At 42.3% G+C, this 25,086-nt stretch overlaps 1 protein-coding gene across 1 annotated transcript in view; it reads left to right on the forward strand.

The window, feature by feature from the left end:
• ACAN (aggrecan) overlaps nucleotides 1–25,086 on the forward strand; it is an 89,771-nt gene that overhangs the window by 26,989 nt on the left and 37,696 nt on the right. The window contains exons 3-10 of the mRNA XM_058156009.1: nucleotides 3,642–4,028; nucleotides 6,640–6,814; nucleotides 9,720–9,847; nucleotides 12,887–13,180; nucleotides 14,432–14,917; nucleotides 16,339–16,513; nucleotides 21,205–21,332; nucleotides 23,327–23,620. Coding sequence (XP_058011992.1) covers nucleotides 3,642–4,028; nucleotides 6,640–6,814; nucleotides 9,720–9,847; nucleotides 12,887–13,180; nucleotides 14,432–14,917; nucleotides 16,339–16,513; nucleotides 21,205–21,332; nucleotides 23,327–23,620 — 2,067 coding nt within the window. The remainder of the gene's footprint in view (nucleotides 1–3,641; nucleotides 4,029–6,639; nucleotides 6,815–9,719; nucleotides 9,848–12,886; nucleotides 13,181–14,431; nucleotides 14,918–16,338; nucleotides 16,514–21,204; nucleotides 21,333–23,326; nucleotides 23,621–25,086) is intronic.

Consider the following 25,086-nt stretch of genomic DNA (forward strand, 5'->3'; position numbering starts at 1 on the left):
TCTCCTTCCTTTCCGAACGGGCGGGCGATTTACCTTCTCTGCCTCTTTTATTTTCCTGGAGGTGGAGGTGTATTCCTAAGGATGCCTTCAGTGCTGGGGAAGGAGCCGATCCATGGAGGGAGGGGGCGACGCTGCCGAGAAGCCGCTGCTTACAGAGAGCGAAAGAGCCAGGAGACCTTGGCATAGGTGGGCGGCTGGTGTAAGGCAGGGCAGAACCTTCGACCCGCAAGGATCCCGGGAGGTGGGGGACGAAAGAGAGGCAGAGAAGGAGGAGGAGGAAGGAAAAGAAAAGAAAAGGGGAGGAAAATAAGAGCAGTCCGAGCAATAAATAAATATTGCTGGGCTGCTTTCCAAAATCCTCAGCACGGAACTAAAAGTTGCAAGTGTTTTGTGAGTTCAAACAGTCCCTTCCAGACTAACACGTTTCATTAAAAGATACAAAGTTTGGTAAACTGAAGCTCGCTCTGTCCACGTAAAAATCATCATCATCATATAATAATAATAATAATAATGATAATAATAATAATAATGATGATGATAATGATAATAATGATAATGATAATAATAATAATAATAATAATAATAATAATCCCCACTCCAGGGGAAGGATACTACAAAATCTCCATTCCTACAGCACTCCAGGGGAAGGATACTGCAAAATTTCCATCCGCACCCCACTCCAGGAGAAGGATACTGCAAAATCCCCATTCCCTCCCCACTCCTGGGGGAAGGCTATTGCAAAATCTCCCTTCCCACCCCACTCTGGGGCCAGCCGGAGGTGGTATTTTCCAGTTCTCTGAACTACTCAAAATTTCTGCTACCGGTTCGCCGAACTGCTCAAAATTTTCGCTACCGGTTCTCCAGAACCTGTCAGAACCTGCTGGATTTCACCCCTGCTATACTATTAAGCATAGTGGTTAAGTTTATGGAAGTTGTGCTTTAGCTATTGTTGTACATCAGAAGACTCCGTCTTCTCTGCCCTTGTCTTAAGAGCTCACGGCATTTTTACAGATGCACACATTTACAGTTAAAATGACCATAGTAGAAACTGAAGAAGAAGGAGAAAATAGAGTAGAGAAACAACAAGCGAAATAACAATTAGTGGGCTCGGTCCCCAAATGATCTACAAAAGAGCTCTGTTTTAAGTTTTTTTTTTGCAGAAGACCATTAGAGAGAGAGAGAGCGAGAGAGAGAGAGAGAGAGAGCCAAACTAATGTCAACTGGGAGGCCATTCCAAAGGGGCGGCACTACCACAAAGAAGCGACTTCCCAGAATTGAAGAACCACAATCCCTTTCACCTCCTGGAAGTGTGGAACCACAAGCTGCTTCTTCTGGAATAGTTGTGTAGCTCCAGCCGATTCTAACTGGAGAAAGCAGCTTTGAAAGGAACCAAGTGCCAAGCCATAGATGGTTCTATTGATTGAAACCAGTACTTTAAATTGAACTGAGAAACTTATTGGCAACTCGTGTAGGGATTGTAGCACATGCATAATGTTCTCCCAATGACATAAATTAGTGAGGACACAGGCTGCTTCAATCTGGACCCTCTGCAGCTTCCAAGTAGGTTTTTAAACAGTCCCAAGTACAACATGCAAGAGAAGGCTAGTAGGCTAATAATGGGAAAGGCACGATCCATTGTAGGGAAGTTCTTTCGCCCCAGGTAGATCACAAGATCACGTGAAGTGTTAATGCCACTTTATAATGCCTTGGTAAGGCCACACTTGGAATGCTGCATTCAGTTTTGGTTGCCACGATATAAAAAAGATGTGGAGACTCTAGAAAGAGTGCAGAGAAGAGCAACAAAGATGATTAGGGGACTGGAGGCTAAAACATATGAAGTACGGTTGCAGGAACTGGGTATGTCTAGTTTAATGAAAAGAAGGACTTGGGGTGACATGATAGCAGTGTTCCAGTATCTCAGGGGCTGCCACAAAGAAGAGGGAGTCAAGCTATTCTCCAAAGCACCTGAGGACAGGACAAGAAGCAATGGGTGCAAACTAATCAAGGAGAGAAGCAACCTAGAACTAAGGTCCTGATAGAACAATTCATAAGCGGAACAACTTGCCTCTAGAAGTTGTGAATGCTCCAACACTGGACATTTTTAAGAAGATGTTGGATAACCATTTGCCTGAAGTGGTGTAGAGTTTCCTGCCTAGGCAGGGGGTTGGACTAGAAGACCTCCAAGGACCTTTCCAACTCTGTTATTCTATTCTATTCTATTCTATTCTATTCTATTCTATTCTATTCTATTCTATTCTATTCTATTCTATTCTATTCTATTCTATGTAGGGCCATTGCTAGTGTACCAACCAAAGCCAAGAGGAGGCGAACACAACTACTGGTTGCATGGAACAGCCTCAGTTTAAACTCTGGAACCACTTATTAAGTCCAACGTACAGTACTGAAAACTGAGCAACTGTATCAACCTTTGAACCAAATTCCTTATCTTTAGATAATAATATCATAATAATGGAGGAAGATGAGACAGGCCAAACACTATGAATTATAGAGAGTGTTAAACATTTTGGATTTTGGATTTAATAGAAAGGTGATACCCTTCATTACTACTTAAAAGTATGGTTCCTGTTTTAATGATACATCTACCTCCCATTTGCCTACTCTTGATGTAAGAATTTGATATCGGTCGGGTTATTGATTTGGTAATTTCTTCTTTTGACCAAATCATCTTTGAGACCATTTGGAGATTTAGACATACCCCAGTCTCAGCAATCACTTTGTATCGTCTCTTTAAATCTGGATGCTAGCAGCACAGAGAAGAAACAGAGATCCTTTAACCAGTACGAGGCAGTGGGCATCATATCAGCCCAAAAGTACCAAAAATATAGCTTTGTAGGCAACTATAATACTAGCGTTCTGATACAACCTAATCCTTTTTTTAAAAAATCAGGGGTGAGCTGCTGGGTGTCTGCAGGGGTTCGGGAGAACCTCTAGCTAAGATTCTGTGCAGTTCGGAGAACCCCCAAATCCCACTCCTGGCTGGCCCCTCCCACCCCACCCTGCCCCTCCCAGGAGTCCCTACATGGCCCATTTTAGATGCAGGTAAGTGCAGGGCGCGCGCGGAGGTTCAGGGAGGGCGGAAAACAGGCCTACCAGAAGTTTGGGAAGGCCGTTTCCAGCCTCCAGAGGGCCTGCGGAGCCTGGGGAGGCTGTTTTCGCCCTCCTGGAGGCTCAAGAAAAGCCTCTGGAGCCCGGGGAGGGCAAAAAGCTCCCCCCCTGCTATAGTGCAGGCCGACTAGACCACACTCACCATGGCCATGCCCACCCAGCAACTGGGTAGAGAACCCCTTGCTAAAATTTTTGAAGACCACCCCTTTAAATGTATGTTAATCTTTGACAAATTGAGGAAACCTGCATATTTCTGCTGAGTAGCCCCACAGAAAGATGGGCTGCAAATAAATTCAGAATGGACATTTCACTTGTTTTCTGCATCAAAGTGATCCAAAACTATACCCCCGCCTTTTAGAGTTGTGTCTAAGGGCTGGCCATGTTTGCCAATAAAGGGACACAGGTAGTTCTTCCATGGGGCCTAGTTTGGACATGATTCTGCCTGCCCAACAAGAAGGACGATTTTGTGGTACTGATACTTCACTCTTCTTTTCTCCTTTTCTTTTGGGGATTAGTCGATCACAGCGGCACACTCAGTGTGAGCATACCTTTACGTTCTCCTCTGCGGGTCCCCCTGGGAAGAACGTTGACCATTCCCTGCTATTTTATCGACACTTTGGGGCCCGTCACCACAGCTCCCAACACCCCACCAGTGTCCCCAAGAATCAAATGGAGCAAACTATCAGAAGACAAAGAAGTTACCCTTCTAGTGGCCATGGATGGGCAGGTACGGATCAACACTGCCTACAAGGAGTCCATCTCTCTACCCAATTATCCTTCCATACCAACTGATGCTACCCTGGAAATCAAGACACTCCGGTCCAATGACACTGGGATCTACCGCTGTGAAGTCATTCATGGTATCGAGGATAGCCAGGACATGGTGGAGGTGAAAGTTAAAGGTGAGAAACAAAATCTTTACTGCTTTGGAGCCAAGTTTTAATTGGGGGTGTGCTACAAATTTCTTCTCCATTTTTATGAGGGGTTACCTCGTTTGGGTAATGAAATATTTGGAAGAAAATCTATTTTGTCATATTTTCTATAATCTTGATTGTAGAAAATATGACTTCAGTAACAGAGTTGTTAATGCCTGAATGCACTACCTGACTCTGTGGTCTCTTCCCAAAATCCTCAAAGCTTTAATCAAAGACTATCTACTATTGACCTCACCCCATTCCTAAGAGGTCTGTAAGGGGCGTGCATAAGAGCACTAGCGTGCCTACCGTTCCTGTCCTAATGTTCCCTTTGATTATATCCAATTCGTATGGTTATTTCATGCTTATACTTATATATACTGTTGTGTTTGACAAATAAATAAATAAAAAAACAAGCTCACAGTGCACCAAGGACCCCTCATTTCAACCCTGGGCTACAAATAATCTTCTTTATTGATACCTCCATTTTTATTCTTACTGGTCCTCATTTATTTTGATAAAAGAGTAGATGTTTAATTATGAATCTGAAGGCTAAATTGTATGTCAGAAAGTATGAACTGTTGTCACTTAGATTGCCCTGAGTGAACATCTAAAAGTTGGTGGCAGTTATGGGTTATGCTTTAATGATAATAAAAGAACTAGAAAAAATGTCAGGAAAAAAATGTACGATATTCTCTGATCCAGCATGATAAAATATTCTGCTAAGTAGCCCAAATGGATGGGTGAGAATGAGATGAGGTAGTACAGAGAACAACGAGCCATTCAGAGGTCTAAGAATGATCAAGATCTGGGGGATATCTGCATTGAGTCTGTTTACACTGAACATGCATTTGTTTGAATGTGTGACAAAGAAGCAAATACAAATCTAAAAGCATTATTAATGTATTGTTTATGATGAAGTTATAGCTTTTGCTTGGCAAGATTCTGTCTATTGGATATAAGGATTGGGTCCAATTAGATTCGCTGTCTCATCTCTTGGCTTAGGCTTGACGTCAATCTTGCCAAATTAAAGTATAATCTAAGCTACTAGATATATCCTGAAAGATGCTAGAGTGTAGTTAGCCTGAACATCTTTCCCCTCCCACTTCCATCTTGGGATTGCACATTCCTTTGATGTGGGTCTCTATCTGGGAACGATCTGTTTTGGCAAAATCCATCCTCTCTGCTGCTGCAAGTGTGCAGTTTATTACAATGACATCAATGAGTCCAAAAGGGATTAGCACAACTACACCATATGCAGGGGTGAAATTTGACTGGTTCGGACAGGTAGGGACTATTTGAATCAGTTCGCCAAACAGGTAAAACCCACCCCTGGTTGGCCCCTCCCATGCACGTCCACTCTCCCGGTCGCTGCTCACCCCTTCTGGCCACTCGCTGCCCCTTTCAGCCACTCGACCCATTCAACGTTAAATGCTGCAACAGGGAGAATCCGAACTTTTCTCCCTCCATTCACAGCAAAGCTGCTTCAGCCTGTCCCTTTAAGGTACTTCGACCCCCAGGAGGGAGGGGGCCAGGGGGGACCATAAAGGGAGCAGCAGCTCCGCTGTGAATGGAGGGAGAAAATTCAGATTCTGTCTGCCACAGCATTCACTATGAGGCTTTCTGGTGCTCATACACACATTTTTTCCTACCGGGTTCTGTGGGTGTGGCTTGGTGGAAGTGATTACATGACTGAGTAGGCATGGGCAAGAGTGACATTGAATTGGCCACACCCACTCAGTCAAGGATCCCCTCACCAAGTCACACCGACAGAACCAGTAGGGAAAAAATTTGAATGTCACCACTGAACATATGCACAGACAAAGGATAAATCGACTACTTTAGGTATAAATCACGTGTACTTTCAGTGGGTTTCATTTCCTTTAACGTCTGAGGTCATCAAGCTCTTTGGTTGAGATCAGTGGTGGGTTTCAAAAAATTTTACTACTGGTTCTGTGGGTGTGGCTTGGTGGGCGTGGCATGGCTTGGTGGACGTGGTTTGGTGGGTGTGGCTGGGGAAGGATACTGTAAAATCTCCATTCCCTCCCCACTCCAGAGGAAGGTTAATCTCCATTTCCTCCCGATCAGCTGGGACTCGGGAGGCGGAGAATAGATGGGGTCAGAATTTTTACTACTGGTTCTCTGAACTATTCAAAATTTCCACTATCGGTTCTCCAGAACTGGTCAGAACCTGCTGAAACCCACCTCTGGATGAGATGATTTCATTGAGCAAAGCCAGAAATATTTATCCTTTTTTTTTTTTTTTTGGATGAGGTGTTAAATCTCAAACTTGATGTGAGAAATGAAGATCACCTTTTTTTTTCTCATACGATGATGGCAGTGCTAAGAAGTCAGCCATCTGACCATTTTCACCTGAAAATGGTTTTCGATTTTGTCATTGAGCTCTATGGATACGAATGGCTCAAACTACAAGCATACATCATGCAAAGTTTGCTTGCTTTGGGGGGAAACTAGCATCCTGTAGATACTCAACCTTTATATTAAGCTAGGCATCAAACTATTGCACCACTCCAGAAGATGGGTTAATTCAGTAGCCAAATGAAGCCTGATGTGTGTACTGAACCAATGTGTTTTCCAGGGATCGTGTTCCATTACCGAGCCATCTCTACCCGCTACACGTTAAACTTTGAGAAGGCAAAGCAGGCATGCATCCAGAACAGTGCAGTCATTGCAACTCCCGAGCAGCTCCAGGCTGCCTATGATGAAGGCTTTGACCAATGCGATGCTGGTTGGTTGTCTGATCAAACAGTCAGGTAAGCAATTGCCAAGAGTGGGGGTGGGGGTTGTATACCATTTCCTCCAACACATCCACCAGGCATGAAGAATTGGGACCACACATTGAGTTCCAGTTAAGATGATGCATTGCTCATGTCTATACCCAAGAATCTAATCAACAAACAGTCATCACTAAATTGGCACAAGATAAAATCAGTGGAATTCAAGAGGGGTCGGATTTAGACCAGTGGTGAAATGCAATTTTTTTTTTACTACCTGTGGGCATGGCTTGGCGGACATGGTGTGGCTTGGTGGGTATGGCAGGAGAAGGATATTGCAAAATCCCCATTCCCTCCCCACTCTGGGGCCAACCAGAGGTAGTATTTGCTGGTTCTCCAAACTATTCAAAATTTCCGCCACCGGTTCTCCGAACTGCTCAAAATTTCTGCTACCGGTTCTCCAGAACCCGTCAGAATCTGCTGGATTTCACCCTGATTTAGACCATTTGTGGGAACGAAATGACTCCAGACTGATTCCATTCTTGACTCCTCCACCTGGTTCTTCTTGCTCATCTCCTGCAGAATACATTTCCATGTTCCCCAGCCAGAGTGATCAGTACGGAGAATACCAATAACAATTGCACCTAGGCTTATATCATAGTGTTTTTACAGCCCTCTCTAAGTGGTTTTACAGAGTCAGCCTATTGCCCCCAACAATCTGGGTCCTCATTTTACCAACCTCAGAAAGATGGAAGGCTGAGTCAGTCTGGAACCGGTGAGATCTGAACTGCCAAACTGCAGCTAGCAGCCAGCTAAAGTAAGCCTGCAGTCCTGCACTTAACCACTGTGCCACCTCGGTTCATATAGAAGCCTGGCTATATGCAAACACAGGGTGGAGAATAATCATGGTGAAATGTTAAATGGTGCTGTGGGTCAACAATTAGAGAAGGGGTAGGAATTTACATGTCTTGGCTACCTTCCTCCTGTCCATTTGATGAGAACTCATGGCTTTATAGCCTGTGAGGAATCGGGTTTTTCTCGCCACACAATTCTGCTGGCCTGGATAATATTAGTGAAAATTCAGGAAAGAAAAATGTTTTTTGTAAAAGCATGGGTGCAACTGCCTATAGATCTGCAGGTGTCACTGAACTAGAATAGAATAGAATAGAATAGAATAGAATAGAATAGAATAGAATAGAATAGAATAGAATAGAATAGAATTTTTATTGGCCAAGTGTGATTGGACACACAAGGAATTTGTCTTGGTGCATATGCTCTCAGTGTACATAAAAGAAAAGATACGTTCATCAAGGTACAACATTTACAACACAATTGATGATCAATATATCAATATAAATCATAAGGATTGCCAGCAACAAGTTATAGTCATACAGTCATAAGTGGAAAGAGATTGGTGATGGGAACTATGAAACGATTAATAGTAGTGCAGATTCAGTAAATAGTCTGACAGTGTTGAGGGAATTATTTGTTTAGCAGAGTGATGGCCTTCGGGGAAAAACTGTTCTTGTGTCTAGTTGTTCTGGTGTGCAGTGCTCTATAGCTTCGTTTTGAGGGTAGGAGTTGAAACAGTTTATGTCCAGGATGTGAGGGTTAGGTTGTGTATAACTCTGCTGCAAGGCAGAGATCGGCAACTCGAGGCCTCATCTCTGAGATTTACAGCTCCAGAATACAGTTGTCATGGTTTCCTATCAGTTAAAGGTAGGAAACCCATTGAGCTACAGTAAAAGCCCTAGGAGAGGCTTAACCAAGTTGGAGAAAAAAACCCAAAACAACTGAACGGAACAGAATTGGAAGGAACCTTGGAGGTCTTCTAGTCCAGGGGTCTCCAACCTTGGCAACCTTAAGCCTGGAGGACTTCAACTCCGAGAATTCTGGGAGTTGAAGTCCACCAGGCTTAAAGTTGCCAAGGTTGGGGACCCTTATTCTAGTCCAACCCCCTGCTCAGGCAGGAAAGACTATACCATTTCGGACAAATGGTTATCCAATCTCTCTTCTTAAAAACTTCCAGTGTTGGAAGATTCATAACTTCTGGAGGCAAGTTGTTCCACTGATTAATTGTTCTGCCAGGAAGTTTCTCCTAAATTCTAGGTTGCTTCTTTCCTTGATTAGTTTCCATCTATTGCTCCTTCCTTCAGGTGCTTTGGAGAATAGCTTGATGCCCTTTGTGGCAACCCCTGAGATATTGGAAGACTGCTATCATGTCATCCTTAGTCCTTCTTTTCCTTAAACTAGATATACCCAACCGTTTGAGCCTCCAGTCCCCTAATCATCTTGGTTGCTCTTCTCTGCCCTCTTTCTAGAGTCTCAACATCTTTTTTACATTGTGGCAACCGAAACTAAAAGTTTCTCTCTCTCAAATAAATAAATAAATCTGATCCTACCTACAAGTCCCAATCATCATGGTCCCAGGCACCTTGACATGCTATATACAGCACCCGGCAGTGAAAATATCCCCCATTTGTATGTTTGTCCCTCTGAGTCATAATCCCAATTCTTTCTATTTTTCTGCAGAGGCAGAGAAAACAATCACAGCTTACAATTCCATGGTTTTTTTGTGTGTGTTTTTTAAGAGAGAAACATTATTATCAGAGCTTGGAACAAGAGTTTCCCTGAGGGAGAAATTTCTTTTTTTTTTTACGAGCAAAAAAATTATGGGATGCACAATTTAAAGAAAGAAAATGAAGCTTGAAAACAGTGAGAAGAAGCCAGAGAATTGAGTGATGGAACTCATTTGTCCACAAAGTGAAGGTTCTCCATGTTAGTTTTCCGATTAACATAAAAGCTATCATTCCAAATGCTCCTTCAGTCTCAACCATCTTTTTGATTTTTCTGGAAATTATTTATACCCCGGAATATACTATTTCCTTTCTCTGTCCTCTCCCCGTGAAAATAAATTTTCCTCTCCCTCTTTTATTAAACTAAGGTACCCAATGCACCATCCTCGAGAAGGTTGTTATGGTGACAAAGATGAATTTCCTGGAGTGAGAACATATGGCGTTCGAGATACAGATGAGACATATGATGTCTATTGTTACGCACAGGAAATGGAAGGTAATGGTTTCTTTTCATACTCAACGCACTTATATTCTATTCCTCAGCTAGAAGGCCTTAATGATAGCTTGTGCAGGGTTTTAAACAGTGCTCAGCGATTTGAGCAGCAAAATAAACACATTGATTTGATGTGCTTTTAGATGCGTTTTAGGGTTGTGAGGCTCTCAACCCAACTTGTACAAAGATTATTAAATGGGAGTTCTTGTCCTCTAAAATATTGGGAATACCCACAATACTCAGGAAGGGTACGTGGATATTTTAATCAGCACAATTAAAGGCAACATTCATGGGAGGACCACTTGAAGCAGCTGCAGACCAGCTGTTAAGATCAACCAATTTGATCCACCAACAAAGCAAAGATTTGTCTTGTTCTTCTTTGTCCATTCTCCTTATCCATCCACAGCCGTGGTGGGTTGCTCCCAGTTCAGTCCGGTTCTTGCGAACTGGTAGTAAAAGCAGTGGGAGGCTCCGCCTACCCATCCGGATGTCATCATAGACGATCTGCATATGCGCAGAAGCGCAAGTGCATGCTCCCATTGCAAACCAATAGTAAAGGTAAGCGGAACCCACCCCTGATCCACAGATACCTACAGTAGGGGATTCCAAAATTGTGGAAACCTTTTTTGGGAAAAGTGTATTTTCTAAAACTAGCTAATAACACCATTTTGGGGCGGGGGTAGTACCATAAAATTATATATCAATGGAAAGATAATTTAATCAAGAATGTAATGCAATAACTTTTATGACAGATTTGCTATTAGAATAGCAGTTACAGTATAAAGAAGAAAACGCATAGAAAAAACGAGATATACAAAAATTACCACCATAGAAAAAATGAGATTTACAAAAATTATCACCCTGTCAGTTAATACTTAGCTGGGTATCCTTTAGCATGAATTAGGGCCTTACAACCGTCTTCCATGGAGTGAACCAAGTCTTTGAGTTCTGCAGCTGTTATAATGTGAAACCAAGATTGAAGGATTGCTTCAATTAACTGGGTTTTATTGCTGGGTCACTTCTGACGAAGAGGTTTATTTAGTTATCTCCATAGATTTTCAATTGGGTGAAGGTCTGGGCTATTCTCAGGCCATTCCAGCAGCGGAATAGGATTATCTTGAAACTCAAAAAAAAAAAAAAGTGGTGTTATTAGCCACCAAACCTCAAAAATACACTTTTCCCAAAAGGTTTCCACAATTTTGGCCACTACTGTATTCAAGAGTTCCGTAGAATCAAGAGTTCCACAGAATCTCTTGAATTCAAAACTAGAGTCACATCTTATCTAGATAATAATGGTATAACAAGCCTAATTTCTGGATGATTTCTCCAAAGAGCGATATGGTTTGCCTCCAGAAATTGTGGGTGCTCCAACACGGGAGGTTTTCACAAAGAGATTGGACAACCATTTGTCCTAAATGGTGGAGGGTTTCCTGCCTGAGCAGGGGGTTGGATTAGAGGACCTCCAAGGTCCCTTCCAACTCTGTTATTCTGTTATTCTGTTCTGTTTGTTTTTGTGGGGGGAGGAGGACGGGGAGTTTTTTTTGAAGGAACTGACTTCTCTTTTCTGAATTCCGAATTTATTTTGGAAAATGAGCTACCCCTAACGTTAAAGGAAATGTTCTTTAATAAGCGTTTGGGATCTGCTGGTATCAACTAGATCTCACAAGTAAATCTGTACTGTAATAACTGTACCGTCAACACCAACCCTATTCAGAACATTTTCTAGATTTATCAAAAATTCTTATTTTTCTTACTTTTTAAAATCCTGTACTCAAGAATCTGAAAATAGCAGATTTGGTACCCTGCTCCTAATTTAATCCTCTCAGCCACCCATAGAGATAAATTATGCTGAGAGAAAAATTGGTCAAAATTGTATAGGAGATGGCTGGTGGGCTTTATTGTTTAATATTCCGGATTCATCTTTAGGACTGAATGAAAAAGGTTGAATTTGCAGGTAGCAAACTTGGGGAGGAAGGGGCAATTTGCAGACTATTCCCAGGGAGATATAATTCTCTTCTACGGTGTAGCATCTGAGTGGTTAATGAAAATGTCTTATAAGTGAAAGAAGGAACAAGCTGAGGAAGGAAAAACTTAAAGAGAAAATGATAGAGGGCACCTGTTATTCTTTTCAAATGGATCCAACAGGGAATAACCTCAATCGTTATCCACATTTTTCATTGTGGTCATGAGGGATAAAAGTGGTTGGGATTGTCTTAAAATAATAGGGGCTGTCGTTTATCCATGGTCCAGTTCTCAAGAAATCAAGAGTTCCAAATTATTTATATATTTAGCATATGGCAAATACATGGACCTATAGCCAGTTCAAATGTTAATGTCCAGTCCACCCAGCCATTCAAGGACAGGGTGGTCTATGTTGAAAAAAAAATCAGGCATTGGGCCGATGTAAGCTCCTTTGTTGTCCTTGCGGCCTGACCAGGCCCGTTTTGTTTATCCGTTGCCATGTATTTAGAGAGCCAGGAGTCCTACAAAGATGTCTGACTGCTAACTATCATTAACTGTCATTTCTTCAATGTAGTCTGGTTCCCAATTGTTGCTAGTTGTTTGGTTCACACTTCGGTGCTATCCAGGGTGCACCACGAGGAGGCGAACTAGCTTCACACCCCAGGAGTTCCAATTTCTGTTCATTCTCAGAAATGCGTTTTCTAATCAGGGATGGTATTCACTTACCTTCGCTGCCGGTTTGCAAATGGGAAGGCACGCACACGTGTGCACACTTTGCTCCCACGCGCCACCTCCACACATGCACAGAGTGGTCAAAAAGGGGACGTGATGACATCCGTGTGGGTGGCGGAACTTCCCGCAGTTGCCACTATAGGTTCACCAGAACCGGATGGAACCGGCTGAAATACCACCACTGTTTCTAATCCATTTTCCCCTCCAATGTGTTTTCCCTCTGGACTCTTCAGTCCCTGTATATAAGCAAAGATAATGGATAGAAAACTCTAATGAAGCTTCTCAGTAGATAGGAGGGGGACCTTTGGGCAGCTAAATGGTGGCAATAATTGTGTGTTGTGATTGCAGGTAAAGTCTTCTATGCCACCTCCGCCGAGAAGTTCACCTTCTCGGAAGCAGCAGAGAAATGCCATAGTCTTGGGGCACGTTTGGCAACAACAGGAGAGTTATATCTGGCCTGGAAGGATGGGATGGACGTCTGCAGTGCTGGCTGGCTGGCAGACCGCAGTGTCCGGTATCCCATCAACAAACCAAGTCCCATCTGCGGTGGCAACCTGGTGGGCGTACGTACGGTGTATCTTTACGTCAACCAGACCGGGTATCCTTATCCTCATTCCCGCTACGATGCCATTTGCTACACTGGTGAGTAGAGACAGAAAGAGGCATTGAGGCTTTTTTTCCGTTCTGTTTCCACTTTGGCAGTTCTTTTTTTCCTATATTTCGGCTCCCCACCCTCTTTAAAAAAAACACACAGATGTGCATTTCTCTCCCTCTCAAATGTGCATTTGTGTGTCAACTTCCTTCTAAAATAAGAGCCACGGTGGCGCAGTGGTTAGAGTGCAGCATGGCAGGCTATTTCAGCTGACTGCTAGCTGCAGTTCAGCAGTTCAAATCTCACTGGCTCAAGGTTGACTCAGCCTTCCATCCTTCCAAGATTGGTAAAATGAGGTGCGGGCAATATGCTGACTTTGTAAACCACTTAGAGAGGGCTGTCAAAGCACTGTATGTCTAAGTGCTATCTCTAAAAATAGATAAATCAAATTTGAATTTAGTTCTGATTTGTGGTACCTTTTAAAAATCTGACTGTGAACTTACTCCCAATGGCTCACTGGGCATCCACATTCCATTGACTTATCTTCCCCAATCAGCTGTTTCACTCATCAATACTATTTGATATCATATATTCTAGCATTTTAAAGTGTCACTTAAACAAAGCCCTAGTAACTGGGCCAGAGAAAGGAATGAGATCTCTCGATCAGTGATAGGATTCTACCGGTTCGGACCAGTTTGTGCGAACCGTTAGCTCCGATTTTCAGCCGGAGTCTGTTTCTTTCAAGTGGGCCCACCCGCCCATGAGTTATACTTATCTATATTTCGGCTTCCGAAGCCCAGCTGATCATGGTGGCAGAGTGGATTGCCGCTGTTTTCCTTACTCTCAAGTCAATTTTCTGCAAATTGCATCTGGCGCGCACGCGCAATCAGCGAATCGGTTGCTAAACTGGTAGGATCCCACCCCTGCTCTGGACCAATGAGAACACTGCTACCATTGTTACCTGCCTTCACCACTGAGCCACTGGTGGGGCAGTGATTAGAATGCAGTACTGCCGGCTACTTCTGCTGACTGCCGGCCGCCAGCAGTTTGGCAAGTCGAATCTCACTAGGCTCAAGGTTGACTCAGCCTTCCATCCTTCCGAGGTAGGTAAAATGAGGACCCAGATTGTTGGACTCTGTAAACTGCTTAGAGAGGGCTGGAAAGCACTGTGAAGCAGTATATAAGTCTAAGTCCTATTGCTGAATGATAGTCCTGGAAACATCCCTAAAAAGGGTGAGGCCCCTATTGTGATTTGCTTTACCAAAGCGAATAACTAGACGGTTATCTTCTTTGTGCTTTAGATGTCGGCATTCCTGTCATCCATGACAACATCACAGATGACTCTGTCGATGACCTGGGCAGTGGCTTCACCATCCAGACCTTCACTCAGACAGATATTGAGCTGGAGCTTCCACGCAACACTACTGAAGAAGAAGCTCGAGGAAGCATTGCAACCTTGGAACCTATAGACTTTACTACGGCCACCGTAGAGGTGGACGAAGCCATCACAGAAACCCCAGATCTCTTTCCAACAGATTTCACAGATGAGACAGAGAACAGGACTGAGTCTGGGATCTGGGAGGACTTCGAAAATGGTAATGTCTCAACCCTGGATACGGTCTTCCCCACCGATATCCCAGAAACTACATCAGAGGACTATAGTTCATGGTCTACTGCCACAACAGAATCTGAAGCAGCCTCACCATTTACCGTAGAAGAGCAAATTGTGCCAGGGACAGCTGCGTCTGCTGTGGATCAAGTCCCTCGGGAACCCACTTCTCCCACAGGTACACAACCAAGGCTGTTTTGCAATGAATATTTCGCCTTCCTACAGCAATGGCCAAAATTGTGGAAACTTTTTGGGAAAAGTGTATTTTTGAGGTCTGATGGCTATTAACACTTTTGGAGATTCAAAATAATCCTATTCCACTGCTGGGATGGCCTGGGAATAGCCCAGACCTTAATCCAATTGAAAATCTATGGAGCCGACTAAAGAAACTTGTTAGTTAGAAGCAACTCAGCAATAAAACCCAGTTAATAGACGCAATCCTTCAATCTTGGTTTCACATGATAACAGCTGCAGAACTAAAAGGCTTGGTTCACTCCATGGGAAGACGTTGTAAGGCCTTAATTCATGTTAAAGGTTACCCAACTAAGTATTAACTGACATGGTGATCATTCATCATCCCTGGTCCTTCTTTTTATCAAACTAGACATACCCAATTCCAGCAACCATTCTTTATATGTTTGAGCCTTCAGTCCCCTAATCATCTTGGTTGCTCTTCTCTGCACTCTTTCTAGAGTCTCCACATCTTTTTTACATCATGGCAACCAAAACTGACCAGTACGTTACGATGTATTTTACGATGTAAAAAAGATGTTGAGACTCTAGAAAGAGTGCAGAGAAGAGCAACAAAGATGATTAGGGGACTGGAGGATAAAACATATGAAGAACGGTTGCAGGAACTGGGTATGTCTAGTTTAACAAAAAGAAGGACCAGGGGAGACATGATAGCAGTGTTCCAATATCTCAGGGGCTGCCACAGAGAAGTGGGAGTCGGGCTGTTCTCCAGAGCACCTGAGGGTAGAACAAGAAGCAATGGGTGGAAACTGATCAAGGAAAGAAGCAACTTAGAACTAAGGAGAAATTTCCTGACAGTTAGAACAATTAATAAGTGGAACAACTTGCCTTCAGAAGTTGTGAATGCTCCAACACTGGAAATTTTTAAGAAAATGTTGGATAACCATCTGACTGAGATGGTGTAGGGTTTCCTGCCTGGGCAGGGGGTTGGACTAGAAGGCCTCCAAGGTCCCTTCCAACTCTGATGTTATGTTATGTTATGTTATGTTAAAACTGGATGCAGTACTCTAGATGTGGCCTTACCAAGACCTTATAAAGTGGTATTAACACTTCAAGTGATCTTGATTCTATCCCTCTGTTTACGCAGCCTAGAACTGTGTTGGCTTTATTTTGGCAGCTGCAGCACACGGCCAAACAAACCTTTTAAACAAACTTTTTCTGAATATTTGCACCACACAGGAACTCTACCCTCCTCCCGTGGGTCATATGAATCAGATGCCAAGAATTGTACGGAATACAAGAATAACTTCCAGCAAAATATTTTATCTTGTTTCCTTAATTACCACCTGTGTGTCCTATTTCTTTTTCAACCTACTCCCTCCTTCTGTTCTGCTGATTTCTCTGCAGGTGTTGTTTTTCATTACCGGCCATCCACCAACAGATATTCCCTGACTTTTGTTGAAGCTCAGCAAGCTTGCCTAAGCAATCATGCTGTTATTGCTACTCCAGAACAACTACAGGCTGCCTATGAAGAAGGATACGAGCAATGTGATGCTGGCTGGCTGAACGACCAGACAGTCAGGTAAGGCTCTGGGCTGGTGACTGAGGGAGGAAAGTACCACAAAGAGAGATTTTCCTCTCAGCAGATCAGATTTTTGCTGTCTACTTTAATCAGCCTCTGGGGATTTCCCATTAAACAGGATTACCACTAATTTCTATACCCTGTTTCCCCGAAAATAAGACATTCCCTGATAAGAAGCCCAATTGGGCTTTTGAGCGCACGCACTAAAATAAGCCTCCCTCCAAAAAAAATAATCCCTCCCTGAAAATATTTAAATGCAGAGCTGGAAATCAGGTTAGACTGCAAGAGGAGCCCCCCCATCTTGCTCCACGTGCCTCAAAATAATAAGACCTCCCCGAAAATAAGGCCAAGCGCTTATTTCAGGGTTCAAAAAAATATAAGACAGGGTCTTATTTTCGGGGAAATGCAGTAGATTCTATTATTGGGAGGCCAAGGAAAATTTTCCCCATATTATCTATCTGGTTCCAAGAACAGAAATCTTGGAATATATGGGATTCTGTCCCAGAGGTGCTTTTTTCAAGAGGCAACTGGATTGTCTTGTTTTTCTTGGAAGTCGTTTCACTTCTCATCCAAGAAGCTTCTTCTGAGCTGAAGAAGCTTCTTGGGTTAGAAGCGAAATGTCTTCCAAAAAAAAAAAAAAAAAACAGAAAGTCCATTTGCCTCTTGAAAAAGCACCTTTGGCACAACCATGATCTGGATGACTGAGAATCTCCATAGACCAGGAGTGAAATGCTTCTGGTTCTGACCGGATCTTGCGAGCCGGTAGCAATTGTGGCTGGTGGTTCGGCAATCTGGTAACAATTGCCGAACCACTGGTGACACTCATCGCTCGGGTATGATTACTTCCTGGAATAATTAATATTCCATTAATTATTCCATTATTATTATTATTATTATTATTATTATTATTATTATTATTATTATTATTATTATTATTATTATTATTATTATTATTATTATTATTATTATTAATAATAATAATAATAATAATAATAAATAAATAAAATAATTTATATTTTATTATTAAATAAAATAATATTTTATTTATTTTTTATTTATTTTATTTATTTATTTTATTTATAAAATAATGTTTATAAATGTATAAATTATAAATATAAATTATATTTATATATAAAATTATATATATATATATATATATATAAATTATAAATTATAAATAATTTATAAATTATTATAAAGGGGTTCTGGTGGCTCAGCAGACTAAGTCTGTCTGTTATTAACACAGCTGCTTGCAATTACTGCAAGTTCAAGTCCCACCAGGCCCAAGGTTGACTCAGCCTTCCATCCTTTATAAGGTAGGTAAAATGAGGACCCAGATTGTTGGGGGCAATAAAGTTGACTTTGTATATAATATACAAATGGATGAAGACTATTGCTTAACACAGTGTAAGCCGCCCTGAGTCTTCGGAGAAGGGCGGGATATAAATTCAAATAAAAAATTCAAATATAATTAATCATATTTAATTTTCTCCTGGCCTTCTTGAATACGATGCTTTTGTGTCACTTAAAGACCAAGACTAGCCCTGAGCTTAGAAAGGTTTGTGCACCTGGATCAGTCTTCTGTGATCCTAAAAAATGAAAATGCTTAGCCTTCTACATGGGCAGGGATGCGGTGGCTCAGTGGGTAAGATGCTGAGCTTGTCGATCGAAAGGTCGGCAGTTCAGTGGTTCAAATACCTAGTACTGCATAATGGGGTGAGCTCCCATTACTTGTCCCAGCTTCTGCCAACCTAGCAGTTTGAAAGCATGTAAAAAATGCAAGTAGAAAAATAGGTACCGCCTTTGGTGGGAAGATAACAGTGTTCTGTGCACCTTTGGTGTTGAGTCATGCCGGCCACATGACCACGGAGACGTCTTTGGGCAGTGCTGGCTCTTCAGCTTTGAAATGGAGATGAGCACCGCCCCCTAGAGTCAGGAACGACCACTAGCACATATGTGCGAGGGGGACCTTTACCTTTAGCCTTCTACATGATGTGCTGTTTTTCCAGGCACAGAGATGGATTTCAATGGAAATTTCATCAGGAGAGTTCCCGCTGCAGATTAAAATAATACAATTGAGATTCAAGTTTATAAATTCGGTTCAATCTTATTCCAAGAGGTTCTTCCTGGAAAATGATGCTTGAAATTCTAGGTAAAGACAGAATACCAATAAAGGAGAGTATTGAGTATCAGGGTTGATATGAGGGGTTCCTGATGCTCTCTCAGCTTGCTTGTTTTCTTAATGCCACATCTGCAAGAAAACAAACAAATTCAGAGAGCACCAAGGAGCCCTCAAAGACATAATACGTCTAAAGCCGAAACCAAGGCTTTGAAGCACTGGTATGGGACTCTGTCTACCTTAGAGTTATCAACCCACCCATTTCCTTCTCTCCAGAAAAATATTTACCACCCACCTTGTCAGCTCACAGGAGAGTTTCAAATTCTTCAAACTGCAGTGAAGAAGCTGCCAGTGACGTACTTTGCAAACCTGAAAGGGAATGCGTTGTTCTGGCTTAAGCATTTTCTTGATTACTAAGTATATTTTCTCTCCCGTACAAATTTGGAAGGCTGCTTCTATTTTATTTTTTATAAAATATTCTATTTTGTTAAACGTATAAGGCTGTTTGATGGCAAGGAACCTCTTAAGTGGTTCAGAATTGGTTTAAAGACATATAGAATCAAGATCATTGATTAATACCATTTTATAATGCCTTGGTAAGGCCACACTTGGAATACTGCATTCAGTTTTGGTCGCCACAATGTAAAAAAGATGCTGAGACTCTAGAAAGAGTGCACAGAAAAGCAACAAAGATGATTAGGGGACTGGAGGATAAAACATATGAAGGACGGTTGCAGGAACTGGGTATGTCTAGTCTAATGAAAAGAAGGACTAGGGGAGACATGACAGCAGTCTTTCAATATCTGAGGGGCTTCCACAAAGAAGAGGGAGTGAAGCTATTCTCCAAAGCACCTGAGGGCAGGACAAGAAGCAATGGGTGCAAACTAATCAAGGAGAGAAGCAACTTAGAACTAAGGAGAAATTTCCTGACAGTTAGAACAATTAATCAGTGGAACAACTTGCTTCCAGAAGTTATAAATGCTCCAACACTGGAAGATGTTGGATAACCATTTGTCTGAAGTGGTGTAGGGTTTCCTGCCCGGGCAGGGGGTTGGACTAGAAGACCTCTAAGGCCCTTTCCAACTCTGTTGTTGTTGTTGTTGTTGTTGTTGTTATATCATCAAACAAAACAGAAATCAGTAAGAATGACGACAGCATGCATTAGAGGAATACAAAACTTAAAACTAAGAAACAATGCAGCATAATAGGGTTGGAAGAGTTTATTAACTTGAATCTCTTGATGCAGGTTCACAATGATTTTGAAATCGTGCAAAGTTATTGTCACGTTCTTTTTAATTTTGTTCAACTAAGAGATTGTGACCTTAATGGTGTGCCAGCTGAGGAACTTGGTTCAGATCTTGAATTGTGACCTCACCAGGTATCCAGAACTGAAACCTTTGGGTGGACTATGAAGCATTTTCAAAGATTTTCAGCAAACTACAACTTTTAAAGTTTTATCCATTAAGTACATGATGAACTAATCATACAATTTATTGAGTTACTGAAATATAAAATTATGAAATAGTTTTAGTCCCATTTACTTTGGGAATGTAGCTCCAGACACATTCCCAGAAAGCTAAGTGCAATCCTTACACTGAAAACAATTACAGTAGTGGCCAAAATTGTGGAAGTCTTTTGGAGGGCAAAAGTGTATTTTTGAGGTTTGATGCAGGGTTGAAATGCAAATTTTTTCCCTGTGGGCATGACTTGGTGGGTATTGCAAAATCTCCATTCCCACCCCACTCCAGGGGAAGGATACTGCAAAATCCCCATTACCTCCCCACTCCTGGGGGAAGGATATTGCAAAATCCCCATTTCCACCCCACTCCAGGGGAAGGATATTGGAAAATCTCCATTCGTACCCCACTCTGGAGCCACCCAGAGGTGGTATTTGCCGGTTCTCCAAACTACTCAAAATTTCCGCTACCGGTTCACCTGAACCGGTTAGAACCTACTGGATTTCACCCCTGGTTTGATGGCTAATAACACAGCTTTTTTTTTAGTAGTACCATAAAATTATGTATCAATGAAAAGATAATTTAATCAAGAATGTAATGGAATAACTTTTATGAGGGATTTGCTATTAGAATAGCAGTTACAGCATAAAGAAGAAAAGTGAAACACGTAGGAAAAATGAGATATATAAAAATTATCACCATGTCAGTTAATACTTAGTTGGGTAACCTTTAGCATGAATTACAGCCTTACAACGTCTTCCCGTGGAGTGAACCAAGTCTTTGAGTTCTGCAGCTGATCTAATGTGAAACCAAGATTGAAGGATTGCTTCTATTAACTGGGTTTTATTGCTGGGTCGCATCTGACCTAGAATATAGATAATTGAACAAACTTCATTCCATTACATTCTTGATTAAATTATCTTTTCATTGATATATAATTTTATGGTACTACTCCAAAAAAAAAGTGGTGTTATTAGCCATCAAACCTTAAAAATACACCAAAAGGTTTCCACAATTTGTCCACTACTGTACATGATCCTAGCCCACCTAAAGCATTTCTCAACTATTAGTGAACAATTCTGAAACCTTTGATGAGATTCATCCCTGTTGGCCAGGTATCCCATTGTCGTTCCACGCAGCAAATGTTCAGGAGACAAAGAAAACTCCCCTGGAGTGAGGTCATATGGTATGCGCCCAGCATCAGAAAAGTTTGATGTCTACTGTTATATTGAAAGACTGAAAGGTATGTTTACATTTATGGGACCTTCTGGAGAAGTGCTTTATTCACATCTGATGTAGTCATGGAAATAGGAATGGACAACATTTTAATCTCCAAAGACGAAGGAAGGTAGAAGCAGTCAACAACATCTTAAGGTGTTGAAGGCTTAAGTGCTCTGTAAGTATGAGCCAGAGACCTTTCTGGAGACCAGGAATATGACCTGAAGAAAGGTTCATTAAGTGGGTTTCATAGCAGAGAGGATATGCATTTAGAATAGAATAGAATAGAATAGAATAGAATAGAATAGAATAGAATAGAATAGAATAGAATAGAATAGAATAGAATAGAATAGAATTTTATTGGCCAAGTGTGATTGGACACACAAGGAATTTGTCTTGGTGCATATGCTCTCAGTGTACATAAAAGAAAAGATACGTTCATCAAGGTACAACATTTACAACACAATTGATGGTCAATATATCAATGTAAATCATAAGGATTGCCAGCAACAAGTTATAGTCATACAGTCATAAGTGGAAAGAGATTGGTGTTGGGAACTATGAAACGATTAATAGTAGTGCAGATTCAGTAAATAGTCTGACAGTGTTGAGGGAATTATTTGTTTAGTAGAGTGATGGCCTTCGGGAAAAAACTGTTCTTGTGTCTAGTTGTTCTGGTGTGCAGTGCTCTATAGCGTCGTTTTGAGGGTAGGAGTTGAAACAGTTCATGTCCAGGATGCGAGGGATCTGCAAATATTTTCACGGCCCTCTTCTTGATTCGTGCAGTATACAGGTCCTCAATGGAAGGCAAGTTGGTAGCAATTATTATTTACAGAAAAAGCATTGTAGAGATAGACACAGCCTAGACCAGGGGTTGGCAACATTAAATACTCAAAGAGCCATTTGGACCCATTTCCCATAGAAAAGAAAACAAAAAACCCTTTTGACATCTAAAATGAAGATAACACTGCATATATCCGGTTTAGCTCACGCTGGTAAAAGCCTGTTATTAAGAACACAGTAGCCTGCAATTACTGCAGGTTCGAGCCCGGCCCAAGGTTGACTCAGCCTTCCATCCTTTATAAGGTAGGTAAAATGAGGACCCAGATTGTTGGGGGGGCAATAAGTTGACTTTGTAAAAAAAAATATACAAATAGAATGAGACTATTGCCTTATACACTGTAAGCCGCCCTGAGTCTTCGGAGAAGGGCGGGGTATAAATGTAAACAAAAAAAAAAAAATATCCAATTTCTCACCACATATTAAGCATCCTGGTAAACCAGTCTCATCAGTAGTGAAAGCAAATGAGTCTGCCCATGTACCATTAAACCTTCTGCTTTCTTCTGAAATTTTTCTTTCCTTGGATTTATCCATGGTTGGTCTACCGGGGGTCAAAAAGCTCAATAAATCCCATGCCAGCGGGTGTCACACATTGGCAGTTGTGACACATATTTTGAGTAACACAGAGCCACAGCAGAGGGGTGAAAGAGGCACATGCAGCTCCAGAGCCAAGGGTTGCTAACCTCTGGCCTAGATCCTAGCTAACTACAGCCCACAAAGAAGAAAGTCAAAAGTTTGAGCTTTGTTATAAATGTATCCTGGCAGAAAGACAAAACTAAATGACTTCAGATTAGCAATCACTTAGTCCCGTATTTCTGCACCTTGGCAACTTTAAGATATATGGACTTCAACTCCCAGAATTCTCCAGCCAGAATTCTAAGAGTTGAAATCCACATATTTCAAAAGTTGGTAATGTTGAGAAACGCTAAGATAAAGAGCAAGCAAAAGGCGAGGTAAAGAGGACCTATTGTTATTAGTAGGTCAGGAAGTGTTGATGAATCAATGCAATGGATTCGGACCGCCCTACAACACCAACTGAATCTATTTATGGGATTTTTCAGATGCTTGGAAGTGTTATGGATAGGGGCTAGATATATGCTCTATAAAATTTGGGGAATCCCAAGTACTGTGTAGCTCTAACGAAAGTGGATCTCACCACTTTTCATTCATTATCTGTAGGTGAGGTCTTCTTTGCAACTCAGACAGCACAATTCACCTTCTCGGAAGCCCAAAGATACTGTGAGAGTCAAAATGCGACCATGGCTTCCACTGGACAACTCTACGCTGCCTGGAGACTAGGCCAGGATAACTGTCAGGCAGGCTGGTTGGCTGACGGAAGCCTCCGATATCCCATTGTTCATCCCCGCCCTACCTGTGGTGGAGAGAAGCCCGGTGTGAGAACGATTTACTTGTACTCCAATCAGACAGGATTCCCTGACCCGCAATCGAAGCATCACGTCTTTTGCTTCAAAGGTAAGGAACTGCTCCTCTTTCTCGAACTAGGGAAACAATCTTTTCCACCCATAATTCAGCCTTCATTCCTTTATATCAAGGGTTCTCCAAACCTTTTTTAAATAATGCAACTTTAAGTCTTGTGGATTTCAACTCCCAGGATTCCCCAACCACCATGGAGTTTGAAAACCCCTACTTTATATCATAGAACATAGCAGTGGTAGTCAAACTGGTCCCTACCACCCACTAGTGGGCATTCCAGCTTTCATGGTGGGTGGTAGGGGTTTTGTCCGATACTGAAGCACTTTCCTTTTTTTTAAATTTAATTGACTTTTTAAAAAAATTTCATAGCATTTGTTGTGTCTGTGCCCCCTGAGTCGGGCCTCCTGCCAGAAAGTGACTTGGAAAGTGAGGGGGAAGGGCCGTCAGGATTTACCTCGGGAGCACCGGCTTCCCTGGCTCAGCTCCAGAAGCCAGAGGCAGGCCAGGTGGAAGAGATAACAAGGCCTCCATCCCCTGACTCTTTCCCCCCACCCCCAGGCCACGCCTCCAGACCCAGCTGATGGCAATCAGGCCTGGCTGGACCCTAGGTTTCGTAGGCAGGAGAGGTGGGAACAACAGAAGCAGGGGTGGGGCAGGCTTAGGAAGTGCTGTGTCATGGAGCCACACCCCACAGGATATAAAGGAAGCAAGAGCTGCTGTGCCTCTTTGTAGCAGGCAAATTAACTGCTTAACTAAGAGCTGAAGTTTGTTCCTGGGTGACTCATCGGCGTCGAGGGAGATAACAGAGACACCTGGCAGATGCTCACTATTTTGCTGCCAGAGCTGATAGTGCCGGCTAATTAACCCATTGCTCGGACGGAGGCAAAGGGGGACAGAACAGCATTATTTAAAAATATTTTCATTAGGTTTTCATAAAATTCCCCGTGACAATTTAAATTTCTGAAAATATACTATTCGTATCGCCCAGGCGTAAGTTTAGCTCATGTTACGTAAGGGAAACTAAATGGCGCTATAGTGCGACTGCAAACAAAAGCGCCTTGTCCCAGAATAGCTCGCGCATCTCCCCCCACACCACCCAGCTGTAACAGACAAGCAGAGCTGGTAGCCGGTGCCCCCCCAAACCCAACCCACGATGCGCGAGAGGCATGCGCAGATGATGATACATGGCGCATTACTGTGGAACTGGTGGGCGGTTAGAAAATTTTACTACTAACAGAGATACAAAAGTGGGCGGTAGGTATAAAAAGATTGACTACCCCTGGAACATAGCATCATAGCGCTGGAAGGGACCTTGGAGGCAGAGGTGAAATCCAGTAAATTCTGACAGGTTCTGGAGAACCGGTAGCAGAAATTTTGAGCAGTTCGGAGAACCGGCAAATACCACCTCTGGCTGGGGTGGGAATGGAGATTTTGCAGTATCCTTCCCCCAGGAGTAGAGAGGAAATGGGGATTTTGCAGTATCCTTCCCTTGGAGTGGAGTGGGA

The sequence above is a fragment of the Ahaetulla prasina genome, chromosome 13, assembly GCF_028640845.1.
Source record: "Ahaetulla prasina isolate Xishuangbanna chromosome 13, ASM2864084v1, whole genome shotgun sequence".
NCBI classification, from domain to species: Eukaryota; Metazoa; Chordata; class Lepidosauria; order Squamata; family Colubridae; genus Ahaetulla; species Ahaetulla prasina.